The sequence below is a fragment of the Danio rerio genome, chromosome 23, assembly GCF_052040795.2.
Source record: "Danio rerio strain M-AB ecotype USA chromosome 23, GRCz13ab, whole genome shotgun sequence".
Lineage (NCBI taxonomy): Eukaryota > Metazoa > Chordata > Actinopteri > Cypriniformes > Danionidae > Danio > Danio rerio.
In genome coordinates this window covers 24198855-24217435 of record NC_141043.1, presented here as the reverse complement: position 1 = coordinate 24217435, position 18581 = coordinate 24198855, and the positions used below count along the sequence as shown (strand labels likewise).

Sequence of the window (18581 nt, the reverse complement as noted above, 5' to 3'; positions counted from 1 at the left end):
AATAAATGGATAAGTGTACGCTTAGGGGTATGGGTAATTCATAATTTTTTGAAGGTTTTACCTACTTTTACTTCATTTCATTAAAAATATCACATTGACACCATGCAGGAGACTGGTTGCCAGGAAAGCAGTCAGTCAAATGGTATATATGTATTATTGTATGTAAATAACATTTTATTTTGTGTATATTTGTTCCAAAAGTAATATACATACAGTATGTTACTTCATAAGACTTGCAAGCCCTTTTTAGAAGCTAACTGTGATCTGAATAATGTCAATTTATTTTGTATTTGATCTGATTAATAAGCAGAATTATATCCAGCCAATTGAAAAACCCATTGAAGGAAATGCAATATCTAATCATCCTGTGAATTCTTGATTGACTGACAGTATATTATGCATAACATCAAAAGTAAATATGTAAATATATGTAGTTCTCTCTCTGTGATTTCTCCAGCTCTCCAGCAATCGGTTGAGGAATTGCCCGGTCCAGTGGTGGTTGAGCGTCCTCTCCTTCATCTCGCTCTCCTCCAGGATTACCCACAACCCCTGGAGCGCTATCATGACTATGAGGAGGACAGTTTTGGAGAGCTGCGGGCAGAGAGCACCTTCGCTGAGAAGTTTGGTTTGTTGATATGCTAAATATTCCTATTTCTAATTAGTTCCTGTAACTTCTTGTTAATCTTACTATTGTCTTGTCTGTCACAGTGTGTTTGAATGGGACGTTTGGCCATGACTGCAGCCTGACATGTGATGATTGCTCAAATGGAGGATATTGTAATGCTGAAGGAGATGCTTGTGACTGTCCAGATGGGTGGACGGGGATCCTCTGTAACCAAAGTGCGTCTGTTATGTAGTTTTATTCATACACCAACATTAAAAAGTCTGGGGCGGTCAAGCTACTGTATATTTATTTTACTTTAATACTGCAAATATAATCAGCATTTAAAATTCTGGTGTTGGTCAGACTGTGTTTATTTGATTAAGAATACAATAAAACTATAAAATTGGAAATTCCCAATAAATTTTTATGTATTTTCTGTTTTCATGTAATTAAGCTGAATTTACCTTTACTTTGGTCTTCAATGTAATATGATTCTTTGAAAATCAAAATAATATGATAGTTTGGTGCTCAACAAACATTTATTATCAATAGGTTTAAAAAATGTTGTTCTGTCTCATATTAAAAAAAAAACATTTCATTTTTTCAGAAAAAAGCTGAAAAAAGTTTGAAAGAACAGCATTTTAAAATAGAAATGTTTTATCTATACATTTTTATTTAATTATTTATTTTTGCTGCAACATAAAACAAAACAAGATAGTACTGAACTTTTTATTTGCTTTTATAAAGTCAATTTTGATTAGTTTAATGCTTTTTTTCTTAATAATATTGATAATTTTAAAAGACAAATTGGTAGCACTTTACAATAAAGTTGTATTTTGCATTTACTAAGATGAACAAATATTAAAGATACATTTATTACAATATTTGTTCATGCAGGTATTGTACTCTTGGATAAAAAAAAAACGCAAGTGCAGGTTGCTAGATTGTGGACAGGAGCAAGTGATTTAAACCGTGTCCTAAATAAAAGCAGCGGCACCCGATTGAAAGGATGTTTTCCATATTAAATTCCGTTTTTGTTCTAATTAACACCTCGAATTGATATATTAGAAACAGCTTCTATTTCTCACAGCTGAACAACAGAAAACTAAATAAAATTGGCTAAACTAGCATTAAGCAGGTCAAAACTAACAAAACAAAAAAAAAATTTAACGCAGAATATCTGACTTTATACTGTATTTCAGATAAACAGGTACGTTCACTTGACATGTTATTGAAATATCTGCAAACATTGTGGTATTTTTATGCTTTAGAAGAGTCAAAAACTTACATACAGCACATTTAACTAATGAAACCATATTGTAAAGTGGGAGCGAACAAACAGAAGTGTACTATGGGTAAAAAGTTATCATTAACACTTTAAGAAACTTTCTTTTTTCTCATTTAGCCTGTCCAGAGGGAACATTTGGTAAAAACTGCTCCTTCACTTGCAAGTGCAGAAACGGGGGCACCTGTGACCCGATTAGTGGGAAGTGCCGCTGCCCACCTGGAGTCAATGGAGACCTGTGCCAGGATGGTGAGTGACTGAATAAAATGAACACCTATCTGTGCCAAATCTGATGTTCAAATCACTGTTGGTATGTTAATATGACATAGTTAACGTTAAAATGCCCTTGATATGTTTTTTTCTAAATGTTATGTTTCATGCAGTGTGCTATTTAGCAGTTTTATGAATGTAAATGTTCTGCAATGTTTCAAAGATCTAAGCATGTTAAATGAAGTGTTTGTATTTAAAAGAAAGAACCATTTCTGAACTGTGTGTAATGAGTCATCAGTAGTTTGAGTTTTACTTTAAAGTAAACCTACAGCATATAGGTTTTTATAACATTTCAAGCTTTGGTTTGGAACTCTCAAACAGTGTTGCTGAGACCTGATTGAGTTTGGTTTGTATTGTCAACGTGTTGAGAAGTTTCTGTTTTCTGTTTGTATGCACTCAGTAAAGGAAAATCGATAAGGTAAAACTGACACCATTCTGTCTTTATGTTTTTGGAAATTTGGGTTAGACACATGCTGTAAGTCGTAGACCAATCACAACTTACTGGGCCGTTTATTTGTCCTCATTTGTAAGTCGTTTTGGATAAAAGCATCTGCTAAATGACTAAATGTAAATGTTATGTTGACCAATGACAGCAAAGTAGACTGTCAAAAAAGGTTAAAAGAGACCGGATCCTTGAATGAACCATTTCAGAGACTGAGAAAAAAAAGAGCAAATACTAAGATTTTTATTATGAGAAAATCAAAGCTATTCTAGTTATACAGTAGATTCATGTAAACCTATTATAAGTGTCCAACCAAAAAAAAAAAAAATTAAAACTATTAAAAGACTATAATAGGGGCACTTCAATCTTCACATAAAAGCTGAAAGTAATCTGTACACTTTGTTCTTTAGGCTGTCCGAAGGGAATGTATGGAAAGCACTGCAACAAGAAATGTAACTGTGCTAATAACGGCCGCTGCCATCGCACATATGGAGCCTGTCTGTGTGATCCAGGACTCTACGGCAGGTTCTGTCACCTCCGTAAGTCAGTAGTATTTCAGTGACTACAGAAGATGCTCCCACATTGTGTGTTTACCCAGGTAGGGCAGGTTCCAGGTCTAACATCATTCTCTGGACCTGAAACAACATTCCTAGCAGTCAAAGCTTTAATCCTGTTCCAAACCATAACCAGAGATCAGAGTGAAAGTTATTGTGGGGTTTAAAGGTCTGAGACCAAACATGAAAATGCTTCTTGTTTTTCGTCTTTAAGTATTTTATTTCTACTTATTAACAGTTTTTTTCAGTGGCTTTGGTGCATTTCTCACAACACTTTACATTTGCACAACAGTTTTCTCAAAACAATTAGTACAAACTGCAAAACCTCGTTGATAACCTGCAAAAGCGTGTCACTTGTTCAAAATGGATAGCTCATACCTCAAAAGCAAGTATTTATGTCAGTGAAAGTGTCAGTGTCATCAAGATGAAGAGTCCTGACACCATTGTTTATGAGCAAGATAGTCATATGGCTTTGTCATGTTTTCATTATGTCAGTTTACTCTGTTCATTTTTTGCAATGCAAAAAAATCAGATTTTGGTGACATTTCCTGAAAATGCTCAAGACAGCACTTTGTACTATTTGCACAGCCATTCAAAAACTACTGTAAAGTTAGACATCACTGCATTTACTGATGTATCTAAGTCCAACACACTGAATATGTATGTTTCACATTTTTATTGCATTTGCTCTTTACAATTCTAATTTAATTACAGCATTGTGCAAATGAATAAATACACCCTTATTTACAACAAACATAAGCCTCCTTTGGGTAGAGCTGTGCACAACTGTAAACAATATTGCGGTACATATTGGAACTGAACCAACAACATACATAAGTCTGTAAATCATTCATGAAATTGTTCAATTTTGAAGACATTTTCCAAAAAAAAAATATTGAAACATTTTATAAAATGTACATTTGACAGATTTTGACAACTAGTTCAACATTTTTGTATGTATAGACTCAAGTAATGAAATGAGGACTGTTAGTTTTATATGGAATGACTATTCAGCATTCACAAGTTTAGTTAATTTTGACTGACATGACATAAGCAAATGATAATGTTATAAACAGCAGAGAGTTGTGTGAAAGCAATTGATGCATGTCCAAAAGCATTTGCAATGTACGGAACCCCGGAAGGGACGTAGTGGAGGAGAAAAAAAATGGGTGGGTGAAAAAAAATAATGGGTGAAAGAAAAAAAATGGGTGGGAGGAAAATATATATTTCTAAGTTTTTTGCGTTCTCTCGCAAAGTTTTGCGTTCCCTCGCAAAGATGTTTTGCGTTCCCTCGCAAAGATGTTTTGCGTTATCTCGCAAAGATGTTTTGCGTTCCCTCGCAAAGATGTTTTGCGTTATCTCGCAAAGATGTTTTGCGTTCCCTCGCAAAGATGTTTTGCGTTCTCTCGCAAAACTGTTTCTCCACAAACACTTCCTGTTCACTTCACTCACGTAAACCCTCCCGTTTTTGCCGAAATTCTCCCATATTTTACTATTCTATCCCACTTTCTTTACTGTGCGCTGATTGTCGCCTTTCACTTTGCAACCTCTGAACCAGTGAATGCATGTTTAAGCGCTGACTGACAGACGCGCTCCATACAATAAACTGATCCCAGATCAGCGTCTGTACGCGCCATTTAAAGGGACACTTCTGTTATCAAACAAGTGCGCAGCAAATGAATCTCATGTTTTGTTTAGTTTGATAGAGGTGTCTCTGTAAGAATGCACAGATCTATAATGAAAGCAGTCCATTACTTTAGAAACTGTTTGTGCTCATTTAAGAGAAAATAAGCTGTTTAAAATAAAACATGCAGGACGGAGATGTTTCATATTATTCAGTGTATTTGTCTGTTTAAACATACACCCGCTCCTCTGTAAATGGCGTGTACATACGCTGATCTGGGATCAGTTTATTGTACGAAGCGCGTCTGTCAGCGCTTATACATGCATTCACTGGTTCATAGCATACGCACAGTAATGTAAAGAAAGTGGGATAGAATGGTAAAATACGGGAGAATTTCGGCAAAAACGGGAGGGTTTATGTGAGTGCAGTGAACAGGAAGTGTTTGTGGAGAAACAGTTTTGCGAGAGAACGCAAAACATCTTTGCGAGGGAACGCAAAACAACTTTGCGAGAGAACGCAAAACATCTTTGCGAGGGAACGCAAAACATCTTTGCGAGATAACGCAAAACATCTTTGCGAGGGAACGCAAAACATCTTTGCGAGAGAACGCAAAACATCTTTGCGAGGGAACGCAAAACATCTTTGCGAGGGAACGCAAAACATCTTTGCGAGATAACGCAAAACATCTTTGCGAGGGAACGCAAAACTTTGCGAGAGAACGCAAAAAACTTAGAAATATATATTTTCCTCCCACCCATTTTTTTTCTTTCACCCATTATTTTTTTTTTTCACCCACCCATTTTTTTTCTCCCCCACTATGTCCCTTCCGGGGTTCCGTAGTAATGTGTTGGAAGTAGGGCTGTCAAATGAATAAAAAATTACCGTGATTAAACACACTTTTTTTGTAATTAATCATTATTAATCAAGAAATGCCGTATTTATTACTGAAGTAAAAACACAGGCATATAAGTGCCATTTAAATTTTAAAACAATCCATGCCAATAACAAACAAAAATGCTTTCTATGATGGATTCTAAGTGGACTACAAACACACACACGCACGCATGCATGCATGCACACACACACACACACATAATGAGACAACATGCGCAGTGCCGGTGAGCAAGAGGGATCCCTTCAGATTCATCAACACGCACGATCGCAATCATCAAATTTGCTTAAAGCATTCTAAAGTATGGCTGTATTTAACAAGCAAGGATTCTGACAGAGGAATGTAAAACAGATGCTTTACTAAAGGGGGGAAACGCATCAAACTTAATGAAACATTTGAGGGACGCAGCTTAAGGGCAGAGAAATGTTTTTGACAGCTTGCGAATTCATCTGGCACTTTCATTCACATGGACACCAATACTCAGCTTTGATGATTAAAATAATACTGATCAAGAGTCGACCATGTAAACAGCGATTTTTTTTATTTATTTTTTTGATTACCTTAAATGACCACACCCGAAATGCGGAAGTTTTTCTTTCCGTTTGCCATGCGGTATCAAATTCCATTAAAACATCCTGAATGAAAATATGCTGAATGAGAGTGAACTGCTGAAACACCCGAAAATGCATGAAACTCTGGAGGAAATGCCATATTTCTTTGCCCGTTTAACAAACGCAGGGCCAGAGCAAGCTAAACTGGTGCTCTAGGCAAACGGCAATCACACCGTTTTATTCATATGGAAGGCCGAGGACCGTGAGGCAGGGGGTGGGTGTAGCAGATGAATGTGAGATCCAGGGGGTTTGCTCGCTATTCTGCTGCACAAGGCAGCCGCCTAGGTCGCCTCTATGGATGCGCCGAGCCTGAACACATATCAGCCACAACAGGAAATAAAAAAATGCAACTGCGTTATTTGCGTTATTTTTTTTTTAAGCGTTAAATATTTTTAATTAATCACGTGTGTTAACGCGCTTATTTTGACAGCCCTAGTTGGAAGGAATAAGAAACTGCTACTACGATGTGCACAAATGAGTTTTAAGAAATGGATTAACTGTTGTGCAAATGTAAATAGTGTTATGAGAAATGCACCAAAGCGACTGAGGAAAAACTGTAATACATATATTTTTAATCTGTTTTGACCCACAGTTTTCATCTTTAGTAGCGACAATATATTGCAAAAGAAATATTAAATGAACGAAAAAGTACTAATGCCATGTTTGTACTTTAGTTTATATGACTAACCCAGACAACAATTCATTTGAAACTTTTCATTTTGTCATCTGAATGTGATTCCAATATTTGAAATAAAACAACTGACCAATAAAAATAACAATAATAAAGCTAATATTGTTCCTCTTTACAATTAATGTTGTGGTGTGCCTTTAATTACAATTAGAAGAGAACTTGTTTAATGGATGGATGGATGGATGGATGGATGGATGGATAGATAGATAGGTAGATAGATAGATAGATAGATAGATAGATAGATAGATAGATAGATAGATAGATAGATAGATAGATAGATGATGATAATAATAATAATAATAATAATAATAATGTTATCTTTTTAACATCTGATGTTCCTCCTGATTGTTACAGAATGTCCAACACAATGTCTTTTCCAGCTTGCCCCAAGTGGTCGTATGGATCTGGCTGCTCATCCGAGTGTCAGTGTGTGCAACAAAACACGCTTGAGTGCCATCGACGTCATGGAACGTGTGTGTGCAAACCTGGCTATCAGGGGAAAACCTGCAACCGCGGTCAGTGCAAGAAGCACTAATCACTTGTTTAACAGCATGTGTGTATGAATTACAGTAAATATGCAAGAAGGAAATACTGTATGTAGGAGGTATGTATCACTGTACTGTATGTATGTAAACTCAAAAATGACCTTTGCTGCATATTCTTGTTTTAAATTAGTTGAAACAACACAATAATTAAGTTTTTTTTTTTTTTGTAAAAATGATTAGGTTAACTCGAAGGACATAAAGGAATTGTATGAAACCCAGCATTTTTTACAGTGTCAGAAGTAAATATGTTCACAATAATTTGTCTTATGTTGTATCATTTGTGTTATCATTGCTTTTCAGAGTGTGATAGTGGATTTTATGGTCCAGGATGTAGATTAAAATGCCAGTGTCCAGCGGGAGTCTCTTGCCATCCCATGAGTGGGCAATGTCAGCGTCAGTGCCCAGCAGGCCTACATGGGGAGCACTGTGACCGAGGTGAGTTTTGCTGATGCACAAGATGAGCTTCCATAAATGAGATATATGGCCATCTCTGAGAGTCATTGTGTAAGTAATGCTGACTAGCGTTTGACAGTATAAATAACACAAGGAAGCCAGGCCAATACGCTTCTGCCAAACACTGGAGTACATGATGGAAATACCTTTATCTCCTGGCTTGTTGGTTAAGTGTGTTCCCTTAACAGTGATTTGATCCAGTATTTTGCTCAAATGAAAGATCTAAAATAAATTCTGAAGATCAGCATGTTACAAAACTGATTTAAATGGGGGGATTGCTTAAATAACAAAAAAAAATTCTTGTTGTTTTTTTGGAAAATGTGAACAGTACACAGTGTTAGATCCATGTACTGTACAGTGCATCTGGAAAGTATTCATAGTGCTTAACTCTTTAACTCTTTTTTTTTAATTTTTTTTTTACATTTTTTATGTTACAGCCTTATTCCAAAATGGATTAAATTCATTTATTTTCTCAAAATTCTACACACAGTACCCTATAATGACAATGTGAAAAAAAGTTTTTGAAATTGTAGCAAATGTATTAAAAAAAAAACCTGATAAATCACATGTACATAAGTATTTACAGCCTTTGCATTGACGCTCTAAATTGAACTAAGGTACATTCTGTTTCCGCTGATCATTCTTGAGATGTTTCAGCAGCTTAATTGGATTTCGCCTGTGGTTGTTTAGTTGATTGGACATGATTTGAAAATCCATACACATGTCTATATAAGGTCCCAGGGTTGACAGTGCATGTCCAAGCACAAACCAGGCATGAAGACAAAGGAATTGTCTGTAGACCTCCACGACAGGATTGTCTCGAGGCACAAGGCTGGGGAAAGTTACAGAAAAATTTCTGCTGCTTTAAAGTTCCAGTGAACACAGTGGCCTCCATCATCTATAAGTAGAAGATGTTTGGAACCATCAGGACTCTTCCTAGAAGCTGGCCATCTAAGCTGAGTGATCGGGGTAGAAGGGTCTTAGTCAGGGAGGTGATCAATAACCCGATGGTCACTCTGTCTGAGCTCCAGCGTTCTTCTGTGGAGAGAAAAGAACCTTACAGAAGGACAACCATCTGTGCAGCAATCCACCAATCAGGCCTGTATGGTAGAGCGGAAGCCACTCCCCGCCTGGAGTTTGCCAAAAGGCATCTGAAGGACTCTCAGACCATAAGAAACAATATTCTTTGGTCTGATGAGAATAAAATCGAAATTTTTGGAGTTAATGCCTGGCGTTACGTTTAGAGAAAACCAGGCTCATCATCATACAGTGAAGCATGGTGGTGGCAGTATCATGCTGTGGGGATGTTTTTCAGCAGCAGGAACTGGAAGACTAGTCAGGATAAAGGGAAAGTTGAATACAGCAATGTACAGAGACATCCTGAATGAAAACCTGCTTCAGAGTGCTCTTGACCTCAGACTGGGGTGACAGTTCTTCTTCCAGCAGGACAATGACCCAAAACACATGGTCAAAATATTAATGAAGTGGCTTCACAACAACTGGGTGAATGTCCTTGAGTGGCCCACCCAGAGCCCAGACCTAAATCTTATTGAACATCACTGGAGGATCTGAAAATGGCTGTACACCGTCGCAAAGAGGAATGGGCAAAAATTCCCAAAGACAGGCGTGCCAAGCTTGTGGGATGCACTGTATATCAGTTAAAGTGTTAATGCACATAACCAGCATAAGAGCCCATAAATTTCACTAGTTTCAGATCATTTTAAGGCCTCAGTAATATGTTAAAAGCATTCTGATAGGATACATGTATTTGCATCTGCCATGCAGTCATGTATAAAGCATATTCATCTGTCAATATCGTCATTCGTCATTGTAAAAACGATAGTGGAGAATGACATCAAATCAGATGGAGACCAACTGAGACCACATATAATAAGTCTTACAAATTGTACAATGGAGGAAGAACAGTGTACATGCGTCTGAATAGCTTGATAGAAAACCAATAGGATTTTTTAGGACTGTTGCAGTAATTAATCTCTTAGACCAAAAGTTAATTATTCCTAAATGTTCATCACATAAACTGCAAATGCGTGGATGACACATGCCATGAAGCATTTTTGTGTTTAAAAGGCATATAATAGACATCCAAACATAGACTACTCTCATCTAAAACAAGGCTACATTTTGGATGTCTAATAGATGTCTAACAATATTTCAAAATTAGACTAGTCAATGAAATAGACATGAATGACTGCACATAAAATCTGTCTAATCTATTTAATGACTGGTCTATTTTTGGATGTCTATTAGACCTCTTTTACACACAAAATCGCTTGGTAGAATCTACTCTTTAATTATTTTTTAATGTTATTCAATGTTATTCATGTCTGCACATTTGTGATCAAAATGATTTTCTTTTACTTTTCAGTACTAGCTAGAACATGTGGTAAAGGTCATTAAACATTCACTCTTTTCTTCAAAATAAAATTGTCATCTTACAATACTGACAATTCATGCTGTATTTCGTTCAAAAGCCTAGAAGAAGGTGACAAAGAGTTCAAAACCAAAGGTTGCCCTGCTGGAACCTGCACACTTTTATTTATGATCTCCGTGGCCAAATGACAGTCAGTTACTTGATTTGTATATATGCTCTTTTATGAGTATGAAATAAAACTGTCCTGCTGCCATGATGTTCAGAGCTCCAGCAGGAGTCTTCATGCCTGTGTCCAGTCCTCTTGGCGGGGGTATGGAAATATCTTGAATATTCTGACAGAAACACTGAGCTGGCAGTCAGATTTCACAACCTGGAAGTCATTAAACGATCAGAGTGCTACGTCTGCCATCAGTTAGGAACAACAGACTGTGAAAACGGTCGCTTTGGCTTGATTTTTTGTTTCACTTGCAGCCTCTGTGGTTACTTGACCTGTTCATTCATTACTCTAGATGATCACTAGAGAATCTGGCCAAAATAAAAACATTTTGATGCCTGAAAATTAAATGATTTAGATGCTCTTTGTGAGAATAATGTTAGTTGTTAGGTGTAATATTAAAAAAGAAAGTATTTTCCTGAATAGATTTGCATGTAAATAATTTAAATTTTGTATTTTGATTATTTAATTAATGAAACTGTGATCTAGAATCTGTATACATACAGTTTGAACAGTGTTGAAGAATTTACTTTAGAAGGTAATGCATTACAATATTGAGTTACTCCCCTAAAACATAACTAGTTTTATAGTAAGTAGTGCATTACGTTACTTTTGAGTTACTTTTGCGTTCTGACCTGGCTGAGGCTTGATCTCTTTTAGAATGCACATGTTTTTTTTTTTCTTCTTTTTAAAATAGGGGAGCTCTACAATTAACAACACACTGTATAACCTTCATTTACCTGAAAAAAAAAAAAACACACATCAAAAAATGAATGTAGGGTAATGTTACCTTCAAAAAACTTCCTGAGCCCAGAGCCGTATACAGATTAATGAAAGTTTAAAGCAGTGCGTTTGCTACTGTTGTATTTTTTTGTTATATTAAAAAGTAAAATCACTGTCCATTCTGGTAATCCTCTTTTCCTTTTCGTCCATGTGTTCAAATAATGAGAATATTTCCATTGCAGAATTGTAAGGCTCTGTTGTCTTAATTTCTGTCTGTTCCTGCATTCTCTTATTAAATGCAGGATTCAATGTGACTACCTTCATTTTAATTCAGTAATTTATTTTTTAAAAGCGAATTAAGTAAACTAAAAAGTAACTAAAATAGTATTACTTCATTTATAAAAGTAATGCATTACTTTACTTGTTACTTAGAAAAGTAATATTATTATGTAACTCGCATAACACTTGTAATGCATTACCCCCACACTGCATACTGTATGAATACAATTAGTTTTAGTTCATGGTGTAAAAAATATGCGTGAACTGTCGGTAGTCTACATTTTTAACATTAAATCTTGAAGATCAAGATCTGAGATCATGGCCCCATATTTATTATAATACAGTTTTTCTTGATTGCTTTGATGCAGCCGTCAACTGAAACTCCACATTTTCAAAACAGTTAACACACAGACCTAAACAGCGGGACTCATGGTCAAAATGACACATTTTGCTTGCAAAAGGCACATACCTTGTCAAAACATTTAAAATATGCAACAAAAGCTAGTTTTACCTTTTAAACAACACAACTTGCAAACAAGTATATGAGCTCTTTCAATTAATCATTACACAATGGACAACAAAATACAGAACTCAGTGTGAATCAGTGCACCATTGCTTGCCATTGTAGCCTATTGCCAATGCCATTTGTTGTCTTTCTAATTGGGCTGTCAAGTTTGCCTTTTTTGCAAAGAATTGAATCCAGAATAAGAAATGCTTTGATTAAATTTATTTTAAATTCATGACATTTTTCAAACTTTGGCTGAAAATTTAAATACTGTTAAAAAAAACAGACAAAAGTAATAAAATAATGTAAATATTAGAAAAACACATGTAAACCAATTTACTGTCAAATCTATTGGGAGTATAGGACATAGCCACTATTGACCTCCTCCATCCATGCTGGCACAGAACAACACAGACCTTCCACCGTTTATAATGTTTGCAGACTGATTACTAATTGAAGATTTGTGTAAAGGAGTGTCAAACCAGTGCTTCTGTGAATTCATACTGATCTTGGTTGTTTCTAATGATTAGGAATAAATGGTTACTGTTTGGTTACCATAGCTAAAACAATGGAGTTTGGACTGCTTAAATGACATCCGTGTCAACTGTTCTGAGAAATAGTGGGGAAAATGTGTCAACCCAGTCTTCTGCTCTGCTGGGATTGTGATAATAAAAATGAAGTGAAACCTAGTTTTTTTAACCAGGTCAAAGCAAAAAAAAAAAAAACTGTATTATAACAAATACAGGGCCTTGAATTTTTTTTTTCACAAAAAAATAAATAAATAAATAAATTGGAATGGAGAGAGAAAAGGATATAATAAGGTCAAATTTTAAAGAATAATATGAAAAATAATTATGTTTATTTCCTATTCAAGTTTTCCCTGCTAGGATGTGAAGCATCAGTCATGCAATGTTTGCTAAACATGTGGAGTTTGACTCTAAATCTGTTATAAAATACATTATTAAAAAAATATTTTCTGTTATACCCAAATACCCTCCGTGGTCAAGTTCAGATAAACGGTATACTCTTAATAACAGTGTACTGTTTTTTCAGTAAAAAAGTGTACAGTATAAGCTATTACAGAGTGCCCCATGCTTTCACAGAGTGCCCCATGGGACAGTTTGGAGTTGGATGCACACAGTTTTGTGACTGTAAGGGAGCTCCATGTAACTCAGTGACCGGGAAATGCCACTGTCCTGCAGGGCAGACAGGACAACACTGTGAAAAAGGTAAGAAACAAATATACTTTTAAATCATATAAACCCACAATCACTATTTACACACATTTATAAGAAGCAAAATTGTTTTGCATTTAATGACTTTTCAATCTGTTTGCTTTTGGAGTGGATGAGGTAGTTTAGAGAGGATAAATTGCTGTGTTTTGGAGGCCTATTATTAGCCACATTTTGCTGAGCCAAAGATCACAGACATAACCACGGTAATATATCCCTCCTCACAGGCCAATCCATTAGAGAAGATCTCTCTTAAATTCACAAGCACATAATGTGACACAAGGAGTGAAGCCATAGAGCTAGTTAACAAGCCAGAGACGACTATTAGCTGTTAACGAAGAGTCAGAGGCTTCCAGCTGAGAGTGTGTGTGTGTTTAAATGTGAAGTGTGCTGTGAGCCTGTCAGGACTCCCATGTTGATATTCCTGGAAATATGAATGAGCACATTATATAGAGCCTTCAAATTCAGCTTTTACTTCTTATCATGATTATTTGGTTATATCAGGTTACATATTCCCTGCACTTCTTGGCACAGCTGGCATGATGCTGTTTAATTTTACACTTTTAATAAAACTTACTTGAACAGGGTTTCTGCAGGGTCTTAAAAAGTGTTAAAATGTCTTAAATCTCAAAATCCAAAATTTAGGCCTTAAAAAGTCTTAAATTTACTGAAATATTGTGTTGTAGATCTTAAATCTTTTTTAAACAGGTCTTAATTTTCCTTTGTTCATGTATTGCTACCAAATCTGGACAAAACCCATACAATCACTAACAATCATCTCATCTAAACTTTTTATTTAAAAAAGGAAATTTTTAACTCTATTTATCATTATAGTTTTATTATTTTCCTTACAATAACATTTCTTTAAAAGTTCTTTACGTATTTACTGCTGAGGATCCTGACCTGGACAGATTGTTGGGCATAGATTTAGTTTATTATAGTTTTTCTAAAACTTTTAAAACATTTGTTCTTTTTTATTTTACAGAAAGTTTATCTTGAAAAAGTGTATGGATACAAGTAGAGCTTGCTTTTTTTACACAATGTTTAAAATATTTGGCTAATAAATAAAATTTCAAATATAAAATTTTTTACTATTAATATATTATTGTATTATTAAATGTAAATATTTCCCAGAGATGGGTTGCGGCTGGAAGGGCATCTGCTGCGTAAAAACTTGCTGGATAAGTTGGCGGTTCATTCCGCTGTGGCGACCCCGGATTAATAAAGGGACCAAGCCGACAAGAAAATGAATGAATGAATAAATGTAAATAATTTATTATTATTATTATTTTTTTTGATTGGGCAAATAAAAATATTTTACATCTGGGTCATTTGAAAAAAGCCTTTGCCTTTAGCCCTTTATGGGTCTAAAATTTCATTCATAATGGTTTTAAAAATGTCTTAAAAAGTCTTCAATTTAATTCTGAAACCTGCAGAAACCCTGAAGAATATAAGCTCATTATTGTCATATTTTAGTAAATCAAATTCGAGTAAAATTCAGAGTTAATTCGTAACAATGAGGAAAAAATATACAGTAAACATTCTGACTTACTCTGAAGTAAATTGTTGGAATGAAGTCAACTATGGGATATTAATTGATCATTGCTGTATGAGAATAGTTGAGTTTGACACACTGTCGCTATTGTTTTTAATTTTTTTTATGTACATAGCAGTTTTCAGAGATGATCAGGCCATAATAAAAAATAAGGTACAATGTCATTTTTACAGTCATCGTCATATTTATTTTATTTATTTTTTTTTGTTAATGGGCATTATTAATAACTAGAAATCATTTATGACAGAACATTGAACTATTCTTGTCAGTAGAAACTTCACAGCGGACACGAAATGTCTTTAGACGTTAATATTAGGTTAGATTTAATTCGTTAGTGTCTAAGGACAATGCTATTTAAAATGACGTTGATATTTGGTTGGTTTTGGGTTGTGTTGGAAAGTGGCCAAAATCCAACCTCGAGCCAACATCTTGAGCCAATGTCATAATGATGTCAAATACTGATATTTATTGGTCAGGTATGGCAACCAAAATCCAAAATCTGAAAGACGTCATAGTGGTAACGTCCACACAACGTCAAGCTGCACAACATCAATAGACGTTGATATTTTGTTGTTTTTAGGTTGCGTTGGAAGGTAACCAAAATGCAACCTCTGTCCGATGCTGGACATTGACATCGACCTGACATTAGGTTCTGACATGAACCCAATTTTCTTTTCATTTTTCAAACAAAATGCAATGTCCCATGACACTGGGGTAGAATGTCAATTAGATGTCATGTTGATGTCCTTTGCCTGCTGGGTTTAGTTTTTGTTAGCAGAACTTTTCCTGTCAGATTTCTGTGTATTCATCCTTTTAAAATAATAATTCTGATTTGCCAAAGCATTATTTATTTTTTAATTGTGAAAAAAGTTATTAAACTTAAAGATTGCTCACCAAAAAAAAAAAAAAAAAAAAAAAACATTTTAACATCACTTGTAGGCTTATGTTTTCAGGGTTTGTTTTTACCTGCAGTGTTGTTTGGTTCCCAACAGTAAATGATGCCAGTTTTGTGTAGACTATTGTTTTAAGAATGAACTTACTCTATCATTTTTCACCTCTCAGAGTGTGAAGAGGGCCGTTGGGGTCTTGGCTGTGCAGAATCATGTCCTTCCTGTGACAATGGTGGAGTATGTGATAGACAAAACGGCACCTGTGTTTGTTCGCCGGGATTCATGGGAAATCTCTGTCAGAATGGTATAAAACTTAATCTTTCATTTTCTGTTATCTTAATTCATCATTGATCCTCTGTTCAGTACCAGACATCTGTCCTGAGTTTGTGGTTTTGTGTCACACTCTGTAAGAGGAAACATCTGTTGCATATTTCTGTTGTTCAGATGTCAGTTTTGCTTGCTTTTTAACTTATCTGTTGATATAACTGACACAGAGGCAAATTCTGTTCTATATCTCTTAGTCTGTCCAGATGGGCACTTTGGCCTGAGCTGCCTGTTGCGCTGCTCCTGTCAAAACGAAGGGAAATGCCACCATGTGACTGGCCTCTGTGTTTGTAAAGACGGCTGGATGGGACCTAACTGCGCAAAAGGTAAGGGCTGTTTCTCAATTCCAAGAATGCAGAGAACAGACTTGCGTTCTTGTGGAGACCGGTCTTGCCAGGTCACCTCGGAAGAGCGAACTCGGGAGACCATGAGAACAGAGAACGCGTCCTGTGAGAAATGAGATGCTGCGTTCTTCCTGATGGTCTCATGACACAGTTTTCATGCAGTTTTAACAGAAAATTCATTAAACATTACAGCATTTACACAACGATTTATTGGTTTTCCCCTTTTCACGATATATACTATGCATAAACACTATACAAATATAAGCACAATCCAAATAAAACTGATTTTAATAGGAATTTCAACAAATAAACACCTTTAATGTGTTTATGCCTTTATTAAGATTTTAATTGTGATAGTTTACTTTCACCATTTCATTCAGGGAAACTTCTGAGGAAAATAAGTTAAATGTCTGGACATGAATTATAAATTTATATAAATGGAACTTTCACATGTCCTCTGCTCTTGCCATCTTGAGTTTTGGAACTGAAGTTGATGATGATGTTACACGAGGACGCAAGATCTTTTAAGATATGTTAGAGCACAGGTGTCAAACTCAGTTCCTGGAGGACAGCAGCTGTGCACAATTTAGTTCCAACCCTAATTTAACACACCTGATCAAACTAATTGAGTGCTTCAGGCCTGTTTGAAATCTGCAGTTAAGTGTGTTGAAGCAGGGTCGGAACTAAACTGCATGGCAGCGGCCCTCCAGGATCTAGGTTTGACACCCCTGTTTCAGACCATTCACTATTAGCTTTGTATTATTAGCTTTGGCAGTGCATGAAAATCCAAATATCTTAGTACAGTATATCAGCTATTTCTGGAAATGTTCAAACCAGCACATCTGGTACCAGCAACCATGCTAAATTCTAAGTTACTTAAATGAAGCTTGGTCTGATCTTCAGGAGATCATCTGGACCGTGTCTTCATGCCAGTAGCTGCCATGCTGATTAGATTTTTAAGGGAAAAACAAAACAAAATGGAAATTATTAATTGGAAAAAGTGAAATGTTCAAGCATTTATCTCATTGTACACACTAGCCAAGACTTTACAATCACCTGCATAAGGTTTCTCCACATAAACGTTCCTTGTCCTCAGTGGATCCACTATGTGCAGTTTGTTGCAGACAATGAGTGCCAGGAAAAGCTCAAATAAACTTGTCTGCTTTAATAAATCAGCTCCGTTTACTTCACTCAAACTCCAGGACTCTCCGTAGTGTGAGCATCTCACAGTAGCGCACTGGGAATTAATTATTTGGTGTAATGGGGCATGTGTTTTCTGTGGCAGCTTGTGTGGCTGGACGATGGGGGCCGAACTGTGCCAACCAGTGTGACTGCAGGAGCAGCGTGGGCAGCTGTGACCCTGTGATTGGCCAGTGTCATTGTGAAGCGGGCTACATGGGACCACGCTGTGATCAAAGTATGAGCAAAGCATTACTGTTTCTGTCAGGGAGCACAAATCTAGCTTTTTCCCTCATGCTTTCCTTCTGTTTTCCAGAGTGTCCTAAGGGTTTCTTCGGCCAGAGCTGCCAGCACAGATGCCAGTGTGAGAATGGCGCAGCGTGTGAGCATGTGAGCGGTGCCTGCACTTGTTTGGCTGGCTGGACTGGGACGTATTGTGAAAAACGTAGGAGAAGTAGTTGGTTATGTGCTACCTCTCTCTAAAACTAGTACATTTAATCTGTTTGAGTTTACTCTATAGTGGAGAACAAAATTAGATCAATGAACACTTTTGATTCATTCATTTTCTTTTCGGCTTAGTCCCTTTAATAATCTGGGGTTGCCACAGCGAAATGAACCGACAATTTATTCAGCGTATGTTTTTACACAACGGATGCCCTTCCAGCTGCAACTCATCACTAAGAAACACATACACACTTATTCACACACACACTCATACACTACGGTCAATTTTAACACACCCAATTCACCTGTACCGCATGTCTTTGGACTTGTGGTGGAACCCAGAGCACCCGGAAGAAACCCATGTGAACACGGGGAGAACATGCAGAACATGCAAGGCTCGAACCAGTGACCTTCTTGCTGTGAGGTGAACGGGCTGCTAACTGCACCACCGCATTGCCCTTAAACACTTTATACTTTCTGAATAACTTAATTTTACAAAAATTGAAATTGAAAAAATTTAATTGTTTTA

General features: G+C 36.2%; 1 protein-coding gene across 10 annotated transcripts in view; it reads left to right on the top strand.

Moving 5' to 3' along the window:
* The window catches only part of megf6a (multiple EGF-like-domains 6a), a 161366-nt gene that overhangs the window by 123922 nt on the left and 18863 nt on the right, over positions 1 to 18581 (top strand). For 5 of the 10 annotated variants that reach the window (XM_087306891.1, XM_087306890.1, XM_087306889.1 and 2 more), the window contains 11 exons: positions 458 to 625; positions 709 to 840; positions 2010 to 2138; positions 3012 to 3140; positions 7354 to 7488; positions 7819 to 7953; positions 13188 to 13313; positions 15934 to 16065; positions 16283 to 16411; positions 17715 to 17846; positions 17925 to 18053. In XM_087306891.1, coding sequence (XP_087163017.1) covers positions 458 to 625; positions 709 to 840; positions 2010 to 2138; positions 3012 to 3140; positions 7354 to 7488; positions 7819 to 7953; positions 13188 to 13313; positions 15934 to 16065; positions 16283 to 16411; positions 17715 to 17846; positions 17925 to 18053 — 1476 coding nt within the window. Of the gene's footprint in view, positions 1 to 457; positions 626 to 708; positions 841 to 2009; positions 2139 to 3011; positions 3141 to 5755; positions 5973 to 7327; positions 7489 to 7818; positions 7954 to 13187; positions 13314 to 15933; positions 16066 to 16282; positions 16412 to 17714; positions 17847 to 17924; positions 18054 to 18581 lie in introns of those variants that run through there. The other 5 variants (XM_087306895.1, XM_087306894.1, XM_087306896.1 and 2 more) reach the window with 3 other exon arrangements.